Consider the following 24,372-nt stretch of genomic DNA (forward strand, 5'->3'; position numbering starts at 1 on the left):
CTGTACTCAGAGATATCACTGTGTTATCTGTGGTGTTACATAGGACTGCAGGATACATCTACTACATGATCTGTACTCAGAGATATCACTGTGTTATCTGTGGTGTTACATGGGACTGCAGGACACATCTACTACATGATCTGTACTCAGAGATATCACTGTGTTATCTGTGGTGTTACATAGGACTGCAGGACACATCTACTACATGATCTGTACTCAGAGATATCACTGTGTTATCTGTGGTGTTACATAGGACTGCAGGTCACATCTACTACATGATCTGTACTCAGAGATATCACTGTGTTATCTGTGCTGTTACATAGGACTGCATGTCACATCTACTACATGATCTGTACTCAGAGATATCACTGTGTTATCTGTGGTGTTACATAGGACTGCAGGTCACATCTACTACATGATCTGTACTCAGAGATATCACTGTGTTATCTGTGCTGTTACATAGGACTGCATGTCACATCTACTACATGATCTGTACTCAGAGATATCACTGTGTTATCTGTGGTGTTACATAGGACTGCAGGACACATCTACTACATGATCTGTACTCAGAGATATCACTGTGTTATCTGTGGTGTTACATAGGACTGCAGGACACATCTACTACATGATCTGTACTCAGAGAGATATCACTGTGTTATCTGTGGTGTTACATAGGACTGCAGGACACTACTACATGATCTGTACTCAGAGATATCACTGTGTTATCTGTGGTGTTACATAGGACTGCAGGACACATCTACTACATGATCTGTACTCAGAGATATCACTGTGTTATCTGTGGTGTTACATAGGACTGCAGGATACATCTACTACATGATCTGTACTCAGAGATATCACTGTGTTATCTGTGGTGTTACATGGGACTGCAGGACACATCTACTACATGATCTGTACTCAGAGATATCACTGTGTTATCTGTGGTGTTACATAGGACTGCAGGACACATCTACTACATGATCTGTACTCAGAGATATCACTGTGTTATCTGTGGTGTTACATAGGACTGCAGGTCACATCTACTACATGATCTGTACTCAGAGATATCACTGTGTTATCTGTGGTGTTACATGGGACTGCAGGACACAACTACTACATGATCTGTACTCAGAGATATCACTGTGTTATCTGTGGTGTTACATGGGACTGCAGGACACATCTACTACATGATCTGTACTCAGAGATATCACTGTGTTATCTGTGGTGTTACATAGGACTGCAGGACACATCTACTACATGATCTGTACTCAGAGATATCACTGTGTTATCTGTGGTGTTACATGGGACTGCAGGACACATCTACTACATGATCTGTACTCAGAGATATCACTGTGTTATCTGTGGTGTTACATGGGACTGCAGGACACATCTACTACATGATCTGTACTCAGAGAGATATCACTGTGTTATCTGTGGTGTTACATAGGACTGCAGGACACATCTACTACATGATCTGTACTCAGAGATATCACTGTGTTATCTGTGGTGTTACATAGGACTGCAGGACACATCTACTACATGATCTGTACTCAGAGATATCACTGTGTTATCTGTGGTGTTACATGGGACTGCAGGACACATGTACTACATGATCTGTACTCAGAGCTATCACTGTGTTATCTGTGGTGTTACATAGGACTGCAGGACACATCTACTACATGATCTGTACTCAGAGATATCACTGTGTTACCTGTGGTGTTACATAGGACTGCAGGACACATCTACTACATGATCTGTACTCAGAGATATCACTGTGTTATCTGTGGTGTTACATAGGACTGCAGGACACAACTACTACATGATCTGTACTCAGAGATATCACTGTGTTATCTGTGGTGTTACATGGGACTGCAGGACACATCTACTACATGATCTGTACTCAGAGATATCACTGTGTTATCTGTGGTGTTACATAGGACTGCAGGACACATCTACTACATGATCTGTACTCAGAGATATCACTGTGTTATCTGTGGTGTTACATAGGACTGCAGGTCACATCTACTACATGACCTGTACTCAGATATATCACTGTGTTATCTGTGGTGTTACATAGGACTGCAGGATACATCTACTACATGATCTGTACTCAGAGATATCACTGTGTTATCTGTGGTGTTACATAGGACTGCAGGTCACATCTACTACATGATCTGTACTCAGAGATATCACTGTGTTATCTGTGGTGTTACATAGGACTGCAGGACACATCTACTACATGATCTGTACTCAGAGATATCACTGTGTTATCTGTGGTGTTACATAGGACTGCAGGACACATCTACTACATGATCTGTACTCAGAGATATCACTGTGTTATCTGTGGTGTTACATGGGACTGCAGGACACATCTACTACATGATCTGTACTCAGAGATATCACTGTGTTATCTGCGGTGTTACATAGGACTGCAGGACACATCTACTACATGATCTGTACTCAGAGATATCACTGTGTTATCTGCAGTGTTACATAGGACTGCAGGACACATCTACTACATGATCTGTACTCAGAGATATCACTGTGTTATCTGTGGTGTTACATAGGACTGCAGGTCACATCTACTACATGATCTGTACTCAGAGATATCACTGTGTTATCTGTGCTGTTACATAGGACTGCACATTATTGGGGGGGGGCACACACCTGGTAGCGGCTGCACACCCCCGCTCTGCAGTAATGGATGAAGTCCAGCACTTGTACACTGGTGACCCCCAGGCTGAGCAGGACACTGACATCATCTATGATCAGCACTGGACATTTCCACTCTCCACCTGCGGGGGGCGCCAGGGCTGCAGTGATGAAGTTGTACAGAGGTCTGAGGTCACTCCCATTCCTGAAAGAAGCAGAACAGCGATGGATGTAATAAACAGCGCATTCTACAGGCCCCTCCCCCATACCGAGGCCCCTCCCACTACAAGTTCTCCATTCATCGATACAATGTTATTGTTGCTTCCTGTTCGGAGAAGGCAAATAAACAGTGTACAGCACAGAGGATACAATCTACTGCCCCCCCCCCCCCCCCGATGTACCAGGAGATGGAGGGGAGGATCTGCACTCTAACCCCAAAGATTCTGTCCAATCATGAGCAGAACTGACCGCAGAAAGCGCAGAGGATTCTCAGCCTCCAACTCTGCAGAATCGGCAAACAGCAAACGGGTGAAACATCTCAGCCCCTCCAGGAAGTGCAACTGCCCCCGATCCCGAGCACAGGACAAGCTCACTCCCTAAAAGAAGAAAGACAGAATAGTGAGTGCAGCTCTGGGGTATAATACAGGATGTAACTCAGGATCAGTACAGGATAAGTAATGTCATGTATGTACACAGTGACTGCACCAGCAGCAGAATAGTGAGTGCAGCTCTGGGGTATAATACAGGATGTAACTCAGGATCAATACAGGATAAGTAATGTCATGTATGTACAGTGACTGCACCAGCAGCAGAATAGTGAGTGCAGCTCTGGAGTATAATACAGGATGTAACTCAGGATCAGTACAGGATAAGTAATGTCATGTATGTACACAGTGACTGCACCAGCAGCAGAATAGTGAGTGCAGCTCTGGGGTATAATACAGGATGTAACTCAGGATCAGTACAGGATAAGTAATGTCATGTATGTACACAGTGACTGCACCAGCAGCAGAATAGTGAGTGCAGCTCTGGGGTATAATACAGGATGTAACTCAGGATCAGTACAGGATAAGTAATGTCATGTATGTACACAGTGACTGCACCAGCAGCAGAATAGTGAGTGCAGCTCTGGAGTATAATACAGGATGTAACTCAGGATCAGTACAGGATAAGTAATGTCATGTATGTACACAGTGACTGCACCAGCAGCAGAATAGTGAGTGCAGCTGTGGAGTATAATACAGGATGTAACTCAGGATCAGTACAGGATAAGTAATGTCATGTATGTACACAGTGACTGCACCAGCAGCAGAATAGTGAGTGCAGCTCTGGGGTATAATACAGGATGTAACTCAGGATCAGTACAGGATAAGTAATGTCATGTATGTACACAGTGACTGCACCAGCAGCAGAATAGTGAGTGCAGCTCTGGGGTATAATACAGGATGTAACTCAGGATCAGTACAGGATAAGTAATGTCATGTATGTACACAGTGACTGCACCAGCAGCAGAATAGTGAGTGCAGCTCTAGGGTATAATACAGGATGTAACTCAGGATCAGTACAGGATAAGTAATGTCATGTATGTACACAGTGACTGCACCAGCAGCAGAATAGTGATTGCAGCTCTGGAGTATAATACAGGATGTAACTCAGGATCAGTACAGGATAAGTAATGTCATGTATGTACACAGTGACTGCACCAGCAGCAGAATAGTGAGTGCAGCTCTGGAGTATAATACAGGATGTAACTCAGGATCAGTACAGGATAAGTAATGTCATGTATGTACACAGTGACTGCACCAGCAGCAGAATAGTGAGTGCAGCTCTGGAGTATAATACAGGATGTAACTCAGGATCAGTACAGGATAAGTAATGTCATGTATGTACACAGTGACTGCACCAGCAGCAGAATAGCGAGTGCAGCTCTGGGGTATAATACAGGATGTAACTCAGGATCAGTACAGGATAAGTAATGTCATGTATGTACACAGTGACTGCACCAGCAGCAGAATAGTGAGTGCAGCTCTGGAGTATAATACAGGATGTAACTCAGGATCAGTATAGGATAAGTAATGTCATGTATGTACACAGTGACTGCACCAGCAGCAGAATAGTGAGTGCAGCTCTGGAGTATAATACAGGATGTAACTCAGGATCAGTACAGGATAAGTAATGTCATGTATGTACACAGTGACTGCACCAGCAGCAGAATAGTGAGTGCAGCTCTGGGGTATAATACAGGATGTTACTCAGGATCAGTACAGGATAAGTAATGTCATGTATGTACACAGTGACTGCACCAGCAGCAGAATAGTGAGTGCAGCTCTGGAGTATAATACAGGATGTAACTCAGGATCAGTACAGGATAAGTAATGTCATGTATGTACACAGTGACTGCACCAGCAGCAGAATAGTGAGTGCAGCTCTGGGGTATAATACAGGATGTAACTCAGGATCAGTACAGGATAAGTAATGTCATGTATGTACACAGTGACTGCACCAGCAGCAGAATAGTGAGTGCAGCTCTGGGGTATAATACAGGATGTAACTCAGGATCAGTACAGGATAAGTAATGTCATGTATGTACACAGTGACTGCACCAGCAGCAGAATAGTGAGTGCAGCTCTGGGGTATAATACAGGATGTAACTCCGGATCAGTACAGGATCAGTAATGTCATGTATGTACACAGTGACTGCACCAGCAGCAGAATAGTGAGTGCAGCTCTGGGGTATAATACAGGATGTAACTCAGGATCAGTACAGGATCAGTAATGTCATGTATGTACAGTGACTGCACCAGCAGCAGAATAGTGAGTGCAGCTCTGGGGTATAATACAGGATGTAACTCAGGATCAGTACAGGATCAGTAATGTCATGTATGTACAGTGACTGCACCAGCAGCAGAATAGTGACAGCAGCTCTGGGTATAATGCACTAGTGATTAGTATGTAGACCCCTGTAGCTTTGTGCTGCCCCCCGGTGTAGGTCATGTGACCTCTATCTCATGGTTAGGACTCACCAGTTTCTGGGCGATGACGCTGTAGTGATTGAATGATTGGGTGAGGGACACGACGCACACGCTGCACCCGGCTGTGGAGACAGAGGGAGGGGGGGGGGGGTTATTAGGGTGCAGTTCTGTCACCTCCAGCTCTCGGAGCTTTTTCCTTAATAATAACAATTCCTTTATAAGGCGCACACAGATTCTGCATCCGTCATTGACCCCTTCCTGTCCGGGTCGCTGCTCGGGTCACATCAGAGATCTTATCCCATGACCTCTTCCTCCAGGTCACGGCCTCTTGTAGTATCTTATACTAGTGCGGGGGGGGGCGGGGGGGGGGGCGCAGCAATGGCGGCCGCTGTGGCTTATTTTCAGGTATGACATCACAGGGGGGCGGCACTCACCCTTCAGGTAATAAGACAGGAAGTGATGCAGCAGGAAGCCGGGGTCCGTCTTGTGGCCACTGATCAGGGTGAACTGCCCCTGCAAGACAAGACATGGAGGATGGAACTACTACTCCCAGCAGGATAGGGCTGGAGCATGGGAGCAGCTGTATATATACTGCAGGAGGAGGGAGGGGGCAGCTGTGTATATACTGCAGGAGGAGGAGGGAGGGGGCAGCTATATATATACTGCAGGAGGAGGGAGGGGGCAGCTGTATATATACTGCAGGAGGAGGGAGGGGGCAGCTATATATATACTGCAGGAGGAGGAGGGAGGGGGCAGCTGTATATATACTGCAGGAGGAGGGAGGGGGCAGCTATATATATACTGCAGGAGGAGGGAGGGGCAGCTATATATATACTGCAGGAGGAGGAGGGAGGGAGCGGGCAGCTATATATATATATATATATACTGCAGGAGGAGGGAGGGGCAGCTATATATATACTGCAGGAGGAGGGAGGGAGGGGGCAGCTATATATATACTGCAGGAGGAGGGAGGGGCAGCTATATATATACTGCAGGAGGAGGAGGGAGGGAGCGGGCAGCTATATATATATATATATATACTGCAGGAGGAGGGAGGGGGCAGCTATATATATACTGCAGGAGGAGGGAGGGAGGGGGCAGCTATATATATATACTGCAGGAGGAGGGAGGGAGGGGGCAGCTATATATATACTGCAGGAGGAGGGAGGGAGGGGGCAGCTATATATATACTGCAGGAGGAGGGAGGGAGGGGGCAGCTATATTTTTTTAAAAGAATTTATTTTTGCAATTTTGAAATTTTATACAATTAAAATAAACAAAATCGAAGAACAAGATTGTCTGTCACATATTTCTTTCCCCCCATTACAGGATTATTAAGCAACAACCATGGTAACAATCAGGTTCTTACTGCGTTTCAAAACTAACCGAGGGATATTACAGTAAATGACAGCAGGATACTACAGCCAGACATCCTGATACAACACAAATAACTATTGACACATAGACAATCAGTCACACACACACACACACACACACACCAGCACGCTCAGTCTCATTCATCATGGAGAGGAATATAAATCACATGTGATTATAAGGCAGTATGGGGAGTCGCGCACCATCTGGACCAGATGCGATCAAACTTCTGGGGACACTTCCTGTTGGTATACAGGGACCGGTAGTGGGGAATGACACTGTTAATAAGTAGTATCCATCTTTTTAACGGAGGGGGCTCCTGGTCCTTCCAGGTCATCACCACCACTTTTCGGGCGTAGTATAATACAAACCTAAAGAAAATTTTGTCATAGTGGCCATTGATAACTTCATTTATGATACCGAGGAGACACACAGAGGGAGACAGTAATCGTGGGAAATCAAAGTGTACATTTAGGAACTCCAGCACTTCGGACCAGAAGACATGGACCCTAGGGCAGGACCAGACACAATGCAGGAAGGATCCGACTTCAGCCTGACAGCGAAAGCAAAGATCATTGGGCATTGCTCCCATGCGGAATAGTCTAGCAGGGGTGAAGTATACTCGATGGAGGAATTTAGATTGGATCAGGAAGTCCCTCGCGCTCACTACAGATGTGAAGTAGGACAGTTCGACCTCCCTCCAGTCATCATCTGACAGGTCAGGGATATCCTGTCTCCAGCGTTCACGGGCTCTATCAAATGGTCTGGACTTTTGCTCTTGCAGGAGAGCATAGCACTGAGTGAGTGGCTTAGGGAGGTCCGGGGTACTCATCAGAGTCTCTAGTTTGGAGAATTTCACTGTCAGGCTGAAGGAGCCGAATTGGGCTTTGAATGCATGTCGCAGTTGCGTGTAATGGAAGCTGGCCGTAGTGGGTACAGTATGTCTCTCCCTTATCTCGTTAAAGCTGAGTAATTCTGCTTCCGGAGATAATAGCTGGCCTACAAATTTCACCCCCGCCGCCCCCCACATTGTCCAGCCCGGGAGGGAGAGGAAGTGAGAAAGCCACGGATTGAGCCACAATGGAGTCCTGGGCGAGAGAGGGGGAGAGCTGCTCGGTTCTACCAGGGATTGCGCCCTACGCCAGCACACCGCTACCGTACGTAGGGGAAGTGGGGTATCAGATGGGGACTTATACCTGTACAGCAAGTTTGTAAGGGCCTCGTAGGAACCTACCAGGGCACCAGCCAGTGCAGTAGCTGCATTACCCATGTCTATATCTATCCACCACTGGGCATATACTAGCTGGGAAGCCAGGTAATAAAGATACAGATCCGGGGCAGCCAGTCCACCCCTAGCCTTGGGAGCCTGAAGCAGCGCTAAACTGAATCGTGGGGCACTACTCTGCCAGTAGAAGGACCTGAGAATGCCGTCCAAGCGTTTAAATAGGCTCTTTGGAAGCAGTATAGGACAAGCGTGAAAAAGGTATAAGAATTTTGGAAGAAAAATCATTTTAAATATGTTAATACGCCCGTACAGAGACAAGGGGAGAGTGGACCAGGCCCCCAGACGCGACTCAGCCGCAGTTATCAGGGGTGTAATGTTTAACTCTGTAAATGCCTGGACCTTGCGTGACACCTGGACTCCCAGATATTTAAAGGTGGACACCACCTGGACTGGGACGGGGAGGGAGTGTACCCCTACATCAGATAAGGGAAAGAGGGCTGATTTGTCCCAGTTAACCCGAAGGCCTGAGAACCCCCCATAGCGTTCTATCAAGGACAGAAGGGATTCCAGAGAGGGGCCCACATCTCCAAGATATACAAGTGTATCATCAGCATAGAGAGATACCTTCTCAATAATAGTACCTCTAGTTATGCCCTTAATGCCCTCAGAGTGGCGGATCGCCACAGCAAGGGGTTCAATGGCGAGTGCGAAGAGGAGGGGAGATAGTGGGCAACCCTGTCTAGTGCCCCTGGCCATAGGGAGAGTAGGTGAGATGTTAAGATTAGTCCGTACCCTAGCCTTGGGATCATTATACAGTAGTTTAACTAATGCTGTAAATCGAGGGCCAAAACCCATTCTAGGCAGGAGGGTCCATAAATATGTCCACTCTACTGAGTCAAACGCCTTACAATTGTCTAAGGATAATATAAACCCAGGGTCTGGAGACCGCTCTGCCTCTGCTATGTTCAGGTGTAGTCTTTGTATATTTATGTCAGTTCCCCTCCCTGGCATAAAGCCTGTCTGGTCTGGGTGAACCAATGATAATATTACTTTGTTAAGCCTTGTCGCCAGAATTTTTGCTAGTATCTTAACATCTGAGTTTAGGAGGGAAATTGGACGGTATGAGTCGGGAAGCAGAGGGTCCTTGCCAGGCTTGGGAAGAACTACAATAAGGGCCTCTCGCATGGAGTCGGGGAGGGAACCGCTGTCAAACGCATCGGAGTACAGGCTAAGGAGAAGGGGGACCAGAGTCTCACAGTTATCCCTATACCACTCACCTCCCAGCCCATCAAGTCCAGGAGTCTTACCGGGGGGCAACGATTGGATGGCCAGTTCCACCTCCTCCGCCGAGAGCGGGGCATCAAGCTCCGAAGACTGTGCCGGTGTGAGCCTCCATAGTGGAAGACTGTCAAGGAATCTGGAAATCTCGACGGAAGAGGCGGACAATCTGGAGCTGTAAAGAGAGGAATAGAATTCATAAAACACCATGTTAATGGCCCGGGGTTCTGTAATCAAGGCTCCGTTACCATCAATAATAGAGGGAACGGAAGCACAAGGACGTTCAGCCCGCGAGAGATACGCAAGCAGCTTCCCGTTTTTATCTCCGAATTCAAAGATGGACGCTTCCCTGGCTTGCAGGCGCTTGCTGGTGCGCTCCTTCGCTACAGCTAAATGGTTCCTCTGCGCCTGAGCCCAAGTCTTTTTATTCCCCGGAGTAGGTTTCTCTAGATAATCCTTTTCTGCGGTCACCAGTGCAGCGGTCAACCTCTCCTCCTGCGCATTTAAGGACTTCCTATGGCCAGCTACCCCCGACATGAATGCTCCCCGCACCGAGGACTTGTACGAGTCCCAGACTAGAAGAGGATCAGGATGAGTTGAGTGTACGTCCCAGAACTCGCTGTGCGCTGCCCTAACAGTACTCTGGACCGCTGGGGATAGGAGCCAAGCCGGGTGCAGGCGCCATAAGCGGGAGTCGCTGGGGGGGCCTATAAGGAGACTAATGAACAAGGCGGAGTGGTCTGACGCACTGCGCGGGCAATAGGATACCTGATCAACGTGCGGCAACATATCTGGGGAAACAAAGGCCAGATCAATCCGAGAGAAGCTCTTATGAACAGAGGAATAAAATGAATATTCTCTCTCTTGAGGGTGTTTACTACGCCAAACATCGGCGAGGTCTAGAGAAGTGAGCCACTCATTCAGACGGACCGAGCCTGTGTCCAGACCACTTGTACGATCTAAGGAGGGATTAGGGACAGCATTGAAGTCACCAATGCAGAGTATCGGACTTGGAGGCATAGCAGCAAGTTTACTGGATATTAGGTGCAATACAGCTGGATCAAAGGGAGGTGGGACATAAATAGACGCTATAGTAGAGGTAAAGCCCCACAAGGCACAATGTACGATCACATAACGGCCAAAGTGATCCGGTGCTACCTGTATGACCTCTATGGGAAGCGCTTTGGATATGAGTATGGATACTCCCCTAGCGTAGACAGAGTAAGAGGAATGATAACCTCTAGCCACCCATGCCCGCTTCAGGGAGAGGACCTTCTGACCCGTAAGGTGTGTCTCTTGGATACATACAATGTGGGGGGCCTGACGCTTAATGACGTCTAACATCAGGGCCCTCTTGAATTTGGAGTTAAGTCCCCTCACATTCCAGCTCATTACCTTAAGTGAAGACATCTTAGCGGAAGGGAAAGGGGTGTGGGGAAGGAGACGTGAGCAACCAAGCATTCATCCTTTCATACCACAAAGACATAGACAGACAGACAACAGTGAGCATAACAAATATAACAGAACTGAACTAACAATCCCAAGAATATAAACCCCCTGTCTAGCACCCTAACAGCAGTAGTGTAGACCTATACCCACTAACAGTCAAATAGTAGAACAGTGGTCCCTAACTTAAGACAAACCTACACCATTTGTCCCGGGACCTTCAACCCTTAATGTATATGTGATCAGGAGGTTATTAGGCAGCCATATTTTGCGAGAACCAAAGAGGAGATAGGGGAGGGGGGGAGAAAGGAGGGAGACATAGGGAGGTAGTGGTAGCAGGAAAGGGGGGAGGAGGGAGAGGGAGGAGGGAGAGGGAGGAGGGAGGGGGGAAAGTGCCACGTGTGGCGCACTGGTCGATATGACCAAAAAATAGAACGCAATCAGTCACAGGGTACATTTTGTGAGGCACGTAGTATGTAAACAGATAGTAAAAACCTATAATAGTGATCTGGGACCCCTAAATATCTAATCAGGACTAAGTCCAGCATTGTCATTGCATATCAGATAAAAGGATATGTGAGTCCAGTCACTCAGGAGGTGCGGGCCTTCCAGCTGGGGCCCGTGGAGCTGCATCAGCCCAGTGAAGTGCTTCGGTTGGGCAGGTGAAGAAACGAGTCTTCGGTCCGTCCACAATTCGGAGCTTGGAAGGGTACATCATGGAGTATTTATACCCCTTGTCACGGAGACGGGCACGGACCTCAGTAAATTGTGCTCGCTGTTTCCTGACGGATGCAGAGAAATCAGGGTAGAAGGACACTCTGCTGTTGGCATAGAGGATTTCTCCCTTGGTACGGACAGCCCTGAGGATAGAGTCCCTGTCCCTAAAGTGCAGCAGCCGGGCCAGGAAGGGTCTTGGATTGCCCCCTGGAGGGCCAGGGCGGGATGGCACACGATGGGCCCTCTCCACTGTGAAGAACGGGGAAAAGGTATCTGCAGGCAGCATATTTTTGAGCCAATTTTCAAAAAAGGATACCGGGTCAGACCCCTCCACTTTTTCGGGGAGGCCAACCACTCTGACGTTGTTCCGTCGCAGGCGGTTTTCGAGGTCGTCAGCTCTGTCGATGGATGCAGACATTTGGCGCTGAAGCTCTCTGATCTGTGTCGGCATAGGCCTCTGGACGTCCTCCACCTCAGATATTCTGCGTTCAGTTTCGGTGATTCGCTCTTTGGCTTTGTGGACATCATGTCGTAATAGAACAAAGTCCTGTCGCAGCTCATCCACCTTGGTAACCAGTTTGGATTGGCACCCATTAATGGCCGCCAGCACCTCTGCAAATTTTCGATCCAGCTCCGTGGCCGCGTCAGGCGGATCATCGCCCTCTTCATAACTTACAAGCCGCGGCGGGCTCTGGGAGCCTTCAAAGAGGGAGGGAGAGGAGTTTGGGGACCCCTGAGGAGAGCAGGGCTGTGTGCGGGAGAATCTCCCCAACTTTTTAGCAGCATTCGACTGTATCTGCGCAAGAACTGCTTGGGATGTGGAGCAATCCTGCGCGTCCAGGGGTTCCAGGGACTGGAATGGAGGATCTTCATGGACGGATTCATCATCCGATGGAGGCGCAGACGCTGCTTTGAGCATTTTAGCCGTTCTCCTCCGGTTACCCATGGCGTCTGGGCAGGGGGGGGCCAGTGATAAACAATCGCGGAGCCTAGCGTCCAGTAATTAGCAGAGATACAGTACAAACCCACGTGGAGTATTGCAGCGGCACTGCGAGGGTTAATATAAAGCAGAACCCAGGAGCAGGGGATCACTGGGAGTATGGAGGACTCAGTGCTGGGCTGCACAACTAGGGGTCCCCAGGGCAGAGGTGGGCAGCAACAGGGGAATTACTTCCCTACCTGGTCCCGGCTCAGTCTGGCAGTGTCAGGGTTAACCCTGCGCGCCTAGGCCTCAGGCAGCGCAGGGGAGTCCCACCAGATGGCGCCTCCAGCAGGATGCAGTGCTGGCTGGAGCTGTCACGGTGCCTCCGGTGGTGGGAGCGTTGTTCCGGGCTGCAGGGGAGGAGGATGATATCCCCGGTGATCAGCAGCGCTGTGTACCTGCCGCGGGACCGGGCGGCTAGGATCGGGCCGCCGCGCTGGTGGACAGCGGCAGGTGCGCGGGGCACAGCGGAGCAGGAGAGAGGTGGCACAGGTGAGGGATGGCTGCCTGGGAAGGGAGATAGGGTGTCGGGTCCCGGGAGCTCCGCGGCGCACGTCCGCTCAGTCCGGCATCAGGCCACGCCCCCCGAGGGGGCAGCTATATATATACTGCAGGAGGAGGGAGGGGGCAGCTATATATATATATATATATATATATATATATATATATATATATATATATATACTGGAGGAGGGAGGGGGCAGCTATATATATACTGCAGGAGGAGGAGGGACAGCTATATATATATATACTGCAGGAGGAGGGGGGGCAGCTATATATATATATACTGCAGGAGGAGGAGGGGGGCAGCTATATATATACTGCAGGAGGAGGGAGGGGGCAGCTATATATATACTGCAGGAGGAGGAGGGACAGCTATATATATATATACTGCAGGAGGAGGGAGGGGGCAGCTATATATATACTGCAGGAGGAGGGAGGGGGCAGCTGTGTATATACTGCAGGAGGAGGAGGGAGGGGCAGCTATATATATACTGCAGGAGGAGGGAGGGGGCAGCTATATATATACTGCAGGAGGAGGGAGGGGGCAGCTATATATATACTGCAGGAGGAGGAGGGACAGCTATATATATATATACTGCAGGAGGAGGGGGGGCAGCTATATATATACTGCAGGAGGAGGGGGGCAGCTATATATATACTGCAGGAGGAGGCAGCTATATATATACTGCAGGAGGAGGGAGGGGTAGGTATATATATACTGCAGGAGGAGGGAGGGGGCAGCTATATATATACTGCAGGAGGAGGGAGGGGGCAGCTATATATACTGCAGGAGGAGGAAGGGGGCAGGTATATATATACTGCAGGAGGAGGAGGGAGGGGCAGCTATATATATACTGCAGGAGGAGGGAGGGGGAAGCTATATACTGCAGGAGGAGGGAGGGGGCAGCTTTATATATATACTGCAGGAGGAGGGAGGGGGCAGCTATATATATACTGCAGGAGGAGGAGGGAGGGGGCAGCTATATATATATACTGCAGCAGGAGGGAGGGGGTAGCTATATATACTGCAGGAGGAGGGAGGGGGCAGCTATATATATACTGCAGGAGGAGGAGGGAGGGGGCAGCTATATATATATACTGCAGCAGGAGGGAGGGGGTAGCTATTATATACTGCAGGAGGAGGGAGGGGGCAGCTATATATATACTGCAGGAGGAGGGAGGGGGCAGCTATATATATATACTGCAGGAAGAGGGAGGGGCAGCTATATATATACTGCAGGAGGAGGGAGGGGGCAGCTATATATATATACTGCAGGAGGAGGGAGGGGGCAGCTATATATACTGCAGGAGGAGGGAGGAGCAGCTATATATATACTGCAGGAGGAGGGAGGGGGCAGCTATATATATACTGCAGGAGAAGGGAGGGGGCAGCTATATATATACTGCAGGAGGAGGGAGTGGGTAGGTATATATATATAGCAGGAGGAGGGAGGGGGCAGCTATATATATACTGCAGGAGGAGGGAGGGGGCAGCTATATAATACTGCAGGAGGAGGGAGGGGGCAGCTATAAATATATTGCAGGAGGAGGGAGGGGGCAGCTATATATATACTGCAGGAGGAGGGAGGGACAGCTATATATATACTGCAGGAGGAGGAGGGAGGGGGCAGCTATATATATACTACAGGAGGAGGGAGGGGGCAGCTATATATATACTGCAGGAGGAGGGAGGGACAGCTATATATATACTGCAGGAGGAGGAGGAGGGAGGGGGCAGCTATATATATACTGCAGGAGGAGGGAGGGGGCAGCTATATATATACTGCAGGAGGAGGGAGGGGGCAGCTATATATATACTGCAGGAGGAGGAGGGGGCAGCTATATATATACTGCAGGAGGAGGAGGGAGGGGGCAGCTATATATATACCGCAGGAGGAGGGAGGGGGCAGCTATATATATACTGCAGGAGGAGGAGGGAGGGGGCAGCTATATATATACCGCAGGAGGAGGGAGGGGGCAGCTATATATATACCGCAGGAGGAGAGAGGGGGCAGCTATATATATACCGCAGGAGGAGGAGGGAGGGGCAGCTATATATATACTGCAGGAGGAGGGAGGGGGCAGCTATATATATATACTGCAGGAGGAGGGAGGGGGCAGCTATATATATACTGCAGGAGGAGGGAGGGGGCAGCTATATATATACTGCAGGAGGAGGGAGGGGACAGCTATATATATACTGCAGGAGGAGGAGGAGGGAGGGGGCAGCTATATATATACTGCAGGAGGAGGGAGGGGGCAGCTATATATATACTGCAGGAGGAGGGAGGGACAGCTATATATATACTGCAGGAGGAGGGAGGGGGCAGCTATATATATACCGCAGGAGGAGAGAGGGGGCAGCTATATATATACTGCAGGGAGGAGGGAGGGGGCAGCTATATATATACTGCAGGAGGAGGGAGGGGCAGCTATATATATACCGCAGGAGGAGGAGGGAGGGGCAGCTATATATATACTGCAGGAGGAGGGAGGGGGCAGCTTATATATATACTGCAGGAGGAGGGAGGGGGCAGCTATATACATACCGCAGGAGGAGGGAGGGGGCAGCTATATATATACCGCAGGAGGAGGGAGGGGGCAGCTATATATATACTGCAGGAGGAGGAGGGAGGGGGCAGCTATATATATACTGCAGGAAGAGGAGGGAGGGGCAGCTATATATATACTGCAGGAGGAGGGAGGGGGCAGCTATATATATACTGCAGGAGGAGGGAGGGGGCAGCTATATATATACTGCAGGAGGAGGAGGGAGGGGGAAGCTATATATATACTGCAGGAGGAGGGAGGGGGCAGCTATATATATACTGCAGGAGGAGGAGGGAGGGGGCAGCTATATATATACTGCAGGAAGAGGAGGGAGGGGCAGCTATATATATACTGCAGGAGGAGGAGGAAGGGGCAGCTATATATATACTGCAGGAGGAGGGAGGGGCAGCTATATATATACTGCAGGAGGAGGGAGGGGGCAGCTATATATATACTGCAGGAGGAGGAGGCAGCTATATATATACTGCAGGAAGAGGAGGGAGGGGCAGCTATATATATACTGCAGGAGGAGGAGGGAGGGGCAGCTATATATATACTGCAGGAGGAGGAGGGAGGGGCAGCTATATATATACTGCAGGAAGAGGAGGGAGGGCAGCTATATATATACTGCAGGAAGAGGAGGGAGGGGGCAGCTATATATATACTGCAGGAAGAGGAGGGAGGGGCAGCTATATATATACTGCAGGAGGAGGGAGAGGGCAGCTATATGTATACTGCAGGAGGAGGGAGGGGGCAGCTATATGTATACTGCAGGAGGAGGGAGGGGCAGCTATATGTATACTGCAGGAGGAGGAGGGAGGGGGCAGCTATATATATACTGCAGGAGGAGGAGGGAGGGGGCAGCTATATATATACTGCAGGAAGAGGAGGGAGGGGCAGCTATATATATACTGCAGGAAGAGGAGGGAGGGGCAGCTATATATATACTGCAGGAGGAGGGAGGGGGCAGCTATATATATACCGCAGGAGGAGAGAGGGGGCAGCTATATATATACTGCAGGAGGAGGGAGGGGGTAGCTATATATATACTGCAGGAGGAGGGAGGGGGCAGCTATATATATACTGCAGGAGGAGGGAGGGGGCAGCTATATATATACTGCAGGAGGAGGGAGGGGGCAGCTATATATATACTGCAGGAGGAGGGAGGGGGCAGCTATATATATACTGCAGGAGGAGGAGGGAGGGGGCAGCTATATATATACTGCAGGAGGAGGAGGGAGGGGGCAGCTATATATATACTGCAGGAGGAGGGAGGGGGCAGCTATATATATACTGCAGGAGGAGGGAGGGGGCAGCTATATATATACTGCAGGAGGAGGGGGGACAGCTATATATATACTGCAGGAGGAGGGGGACAGCTATATATATACTGCAGGAGGAGTGAGGGGGCATCTATATATATACTGCAGGAGGAGGGAGGGGGCAGCTATATATATACTGCAGGAGGAGGGAGGGGGCAGCTATATATATACTGCAGGAGGAGGGAGGGGGCAGCTATATATATACTGCAGGAGGAGGGAGGGGGCAGCTATATATATACTGCAGGAGGAGGGGGGACAGCTATATATATACTGCAGGAGGAGGGGGGACAGCTATATATATACTGCAGGAGGAGGGGGGACAGCTATATATATACTGCAGGAGGAGGGAGGGGGCAGCTATATATATACTGCAGGAGGAGGGAGGGGGCAGCTATATATATACTGCAGGAGGAGGGGGGACAGCTATATATATACTGCAGGAGGAGGGGGGACAGCTATATATATACTGCAGGAGGAGGGAGGGGGCAGCTATATATACTGCAGGAGGAGGAGGGAGGGGGCAGCTGTATATATCGGGGGCAGTATTTTGGGGCAGCTGTATATATCGGGGGCAGTATTGGGGGCAGCTGTATATATCGGGGGGGGGCAGTATTTGGGGGCAGCTGTATATATCGGGGGGCAGCACACCCTCGGGCTCCAGTGACTGCGGGTTGCACAGGGAAGGTGACGGTCGCGCTCTCACCCGCTCCGGCTCTCAGGCCCCGCCCCCAGCAGGGTGTTCAGCTCCGGGAACATTCCGCACGGACCACGTGGTTGATTTGGTGAAGGAACAGGAACTCGGGAATTTAAAATATATATTTCACTTCCGGCTCCATCCGCCATGTTGTGAGTGGCAAGAAAGTGCAGGAGCATCGCCACAAGAGGGAGCCAGAGGCTGGTATATACGCTACACCCCATATATATACACTACACCCATATATATATATACACACACCCTATATATATACACTACACCCATATATATACCTTACATACACTACACCCCATATATATATATACGCTACACCCTATATATATACACTACACCCCATATATATACACTACACCCCATATATATACATATATATATACACTACACCCATATATTATACACACTACACCTATATATATATACACTACACCCATATATATATACACTACACCCCATATATATACATATATATATACACTACACCCAATATATATACACACTACACCCTATATATATATACACTACACCCCATATATATACCTACATACACTACACCCCATATATATATATATACACTACACCCCATATATATATATATATATACACTACACCCCATATATATATATACACTACACCCCATATATATACACTACACCCAATATATATACACTACACCCCATATATATATATATACACTACACCCCATATATATACCTACATACACACACCCATATATATATACACTACACCCCATATATATATATATATACACTACACCCCATATATATACACTACACCCCATATATATATATATATATACACTACACCCTATATATATACACTACACTCCATATATATACCTACATACACTACACCCCATATATATATATACACTACACCCCATATATATACATATATATATACACTACACCCCATATATATACACTACACCCAATATATATACACACTACACCCTATATATATATACACTACACTCCCATATATATACCTACATACACTACACCCCATATATATATATATATACACTACACCCCATATATATATATATATATATACACTACACCCCATATATATATATACACTACACCCCATATATATATATACACTACACCCCATATATATACACTACACCCATATATATACACTACACCCCATATATATATATACACTACACCCATATATATACCTACATACACTACACCCCATATATATATACACTACACCCCATATATATATATATACACTACACCCATATATATACACTACACCCCATATATATACACTACACCCCTTATATATATATTACAATACACACCATATATATATATGCACTACACCCCATATATATATATACACTACACCCATATATATATATATATATACATACATACACTACACCCCATATATATATACACTACACCCCAATATATATATATACACTACACCCCATATATATACACTACACCCAATATATATACACTACACCCCATATATATATATATACACTACACCCATATATATATATACACTACACCCAATATATATATATATATACATACATACACTACACCCATATATATATACACTACACCCCATATATATATATATACACTACACCCATATATAGTACACTACACCAATATATATACACTACACCCCATATATATTATATACACTACACCCCATATATATACCTACATACACTACACCCCATATATATATACACTACACCCCATATATATACACTACACCCATATATTATATATATACATACATACACTACACCCCATATATATACCTACATACACTACACCCCATATATATATATACACTACACCCATATATATATATATATATACACTACACCCCATATATAAACTACACCCCATATATATATATACACACGACACCCATATATATATACACTACACCCCATATATATATATATACACTACACCCCATATATATACACTACACCCCATATATATATACACACTACATCCCATATATATAACATACACACTACACCCCATATATATACCTACATACACTACACCCCATATATATATACACTACACCCATATATATATATATATACACTACACCCCATATATATACACTACACCCCATATATATATATATACACACTACACCCATATATATACACTACACCCCATATATATATATATATACACTACACACATATATATATACACTACACCCCATATATATATATATACACTACACCCCATATATATATATATATACACTACACCCATATATATATACAACTACACCCCATAGTATATACACTACTCCCCATATATATATATTTACACTAATCCCCATATATATATACACACTACACCCATATATATATACACTACACCCCATATATATATATATATACACTACACCCATATATATATATATACACTACACCCATATATATATACACACTACACCCATATATATACACTACACCCCATATATATATATACATACAACACTACACCCCATATATATATACACACTACACCCATATATATACACTACACCCATATATATATATATATATATACTACACCCCATATATATATATATATATACTACACCCCATATATATATATATACTACACCCCATATATATACCTACATACACTACACCCCATATATATATACACTACACCCCATATATATATACACTACACCCCATATATATATACACTACACCCATATATATACATTACTACACCCCATATATATATACACTACACCCCATATATATATACTACACCCCATATATATACCTACATACACTACACCCCATAATATAATATATATACTACACCCCATATATATACCTACATACACTACACCCCATATATATATACACTACACCCCATATATATACATACATACACTACACTACACCCATATATATATAACTACACCCCATATATATATATACACTACACCCCATATATATACACTACACCCATATACATACACTACACCCCATATATATATACACTACACCCCATATATATATATATATATATATATATATATATATATATACACACCCCATATATATATACACTACACCCATATATATATATACTACACCCCATATATATACCTACATACACTACACCCCATATATATACACTACACCCCATATATATACACTACACCCCATATATATATATACACTACACCCCATATATATATATGCACTACACCCATATATATATATATACACTACACCCCATATATATATACACTACACCCCATATATATATACACTACACCCCATATATATATATATACACTACACCCCATATATACACACACTACACCCCATATATATATACACTACACCCCATATATATACACTACACCCCATATATATATATACTACACCCCATATATATACCTACATACACTACACCCCATATATATACACTACACCCATATATATACACTACACCCCATATATATATATACACTACACCCCATATATATATATGCACTACACCCCATATTAATATACTACACCCCATATATATATACTACACCCCCATATATACACACACTACACCCCATATATATATACACCTACACCCCATATATATATACACTACACCCCATATATATATACACTACACCCCATATATATATATACACTACACCCCATATATATATATACACTACACCCCATATATATATATATCATACACTACACCCAATATATATATATATTATACACACACTACACCCAATATATATACACTACACCCCATATATAGATATATATATATATATACACTACACCCCATATATATACACTACACCCCATATATAGATATATATATATATATATACACTACACCCCATATATATACATACATACACTACACCCAATATATATATACACTACACCCCATATATATATATATATATACACTACACCCCATATAATATACACTACACCCCTATATATATATATACACACACCTACACCCAATATATATACACTACACCCCATATATAGATATATATATATATATATATACACTACACCCATATATAGATATATATATACACTACACCCCATATATATACATACATACAACACTACACCCAATATATATATACACTACACCCAATATATATATATATAAACACTAACCCCATATATATATACACTACACCCCATATATATATACTACACCCCATATATACACACACTACACCCATATATATATACACTACACCCCATATATATATACTACACCCCATATATACACACACGACACCCCATATATATATACACTACACCCCATATATATACACTACACCCCTATATATATACACTACACCCCATATATATATATACACTACACCCCATATATATATATACATACACTACACCCAATATATATATATATATACACACACTACACCCAATATATATACACTACACCCCATATATAGATATATATATATACACTACACCCCATATATAGATATATATATATTTATATATATATATACACTACACCCCATATATATACATACATACACTACACCCAATATATATATACACTACACCCAATATATATATATATATACACTACACCCCATATATATATACACTACACCCCATATATAATATATACACACACACACCCAATATTTATACACTACACCCCATATATAGATATATATATATATATATATATATATAACTACACCCCATATATATACACTACACCCCATATATAGATATATATATATATATACACTACACCCCATTATATATACATACATACACTACACCCAATATATATATACACTACACCCAATATATATATACACTACACCCCATATATATATACTACACCCATATATATTACACTACCCCCATATATATATACTCACACTACACCAATATATATATACACTACACCCCATATATATATACAATACACACCATATATATATACTACACCCATATATATATACACTACACCCATATATATATATATATATATATACACACACACTACACCCAATATATATATACACTACACCCAATATATATACACTACACCCCATATATATACATACATACACTACACCCCATATATATATATACAATACACCCCATATATATATACAATACACCCCATATATATACACACTACACCCCATATATATATACAATACACCCCATATATATACAATACACCAATACACACCATATATATACACACTACACACCATTTATACATACACTACACCCCATGGATATATACAAGACACCCCATATATATATATACAATACACCCCATAAATATATATATATATACACTACACCCCATATATACATACAATACACCCCATGGATATATACAATACACCCCATATATATATACCACACCCCATATATATATACACTACACCCCATATATATAAATATATATATACACACACTACAACCAATATATATATACACTACACCCCATATATATATATACTACACCCTATATATATATATATATATATATATATATATATATATACACTACACCCCATTTATAAATACTACACCCCATATATATATACACGACACCCCATATATATATATACACACACTACACTACACCCCATATATATATATATACACTACACCCCATATATATATATACACACACTACACCCAATATATATATATACGCTACACCCAATATATATATACTACACTCCATATATATATATACACTACACCCCATGGATATACATACATACACTACACCCCATATATATATATATATACACATACACCCCATATATATACACTACACCCCATATATATATATACACTACACCCCATATATATACACTACACCCCATATATATATATACACTACACCCATATATATATACACTACACCCCATATATATATACAATACACCCCATATATATATACAATACACCCCATATATATACACTACACCCCATATATATATATATATATACTACACCCCAATATATATATATACACTACACCCCATATATATACACTACACCCCATATATATATACACACACCCCATATATATACACTACACCCCATATATATATATATATATACTACACCCCATATATATACACTACACCCCATATATAGATATACACTACACCCCATATATATACACTACACCCCATATTTATATACAATACACCCCATATATATACATACATACACTACACCCCATATATATACAATACACCCCATATATATACATACATACACTACACCCCATATATATACATACATACACTACACCCCATATATATACACTACACCCCATATATATACACTACACCCCATATATATACACACTACACCCCATATATATATACAACTACACCCCATATATATCATATATATATACAATACACCCCTATATATACACTACACCCCATTATATATACAATAAATTATATATACACAACTACACCCCATATATTACCCCCCATATAAATACAATACACCCCATATATATATACAATACACCAATACACACCATATATATACACTACACACC

The 24,372-nt window shown here is 44.2% G+C and overlaps 1 protein-coding gene across 1 annotated transcript in view; it reads right to left on the minus strand.

The window, feature by feature from the left end:
* The window catches only part of ELP6 (elongator acetyltransferase complex subunit 6), a 47,072-nt gene that overhangs the window by 2,162 nt on the left and 20,538 nt on the right, over window positions 1-24,372 (minus strand). Inside the window, exons 3-7 of the mRNA XM_072154804.1 lie at window positions 12,841-12,885; window positions 6,056-6,134; window positions 5,673-5,743; window positions 3,118-3,245; window positions 2,665-2,854 (exon numbers count right to left, since the gene is read on the minus strand). Of these exons, the coding sequence (XP_072010905.1) occupies window positions 2,665-2,854; window positions 3,118-3,245; window positions 5,673-5,743; window positions 6,056-6,134; window positions 12,841-12,885 (513 nt within the window). The remainder of the gene's footprint in view (window positions 1-2,664; window positions 2,855-3,117; window positions 3,246-5,672; window positions 5,744-6,055; window positions 6,135-12,840; window positions 12,886-24,372) is intronic.

Source organism: Engystomops pustulosus, chromosome 5 (assembly GCF_040894005.1).
Source record: "Engystomops pustulosus chromosome 5, aEngPut4.maternal, whole genome shotgun sequence".
NCBI classification, from domain to species: domain Eukaryota; kingdom Metazoa; phylum Chordata; class Amphibia; order Anura; family Leptodactylidae; genus Engystomops; species Engystomops pustulosus.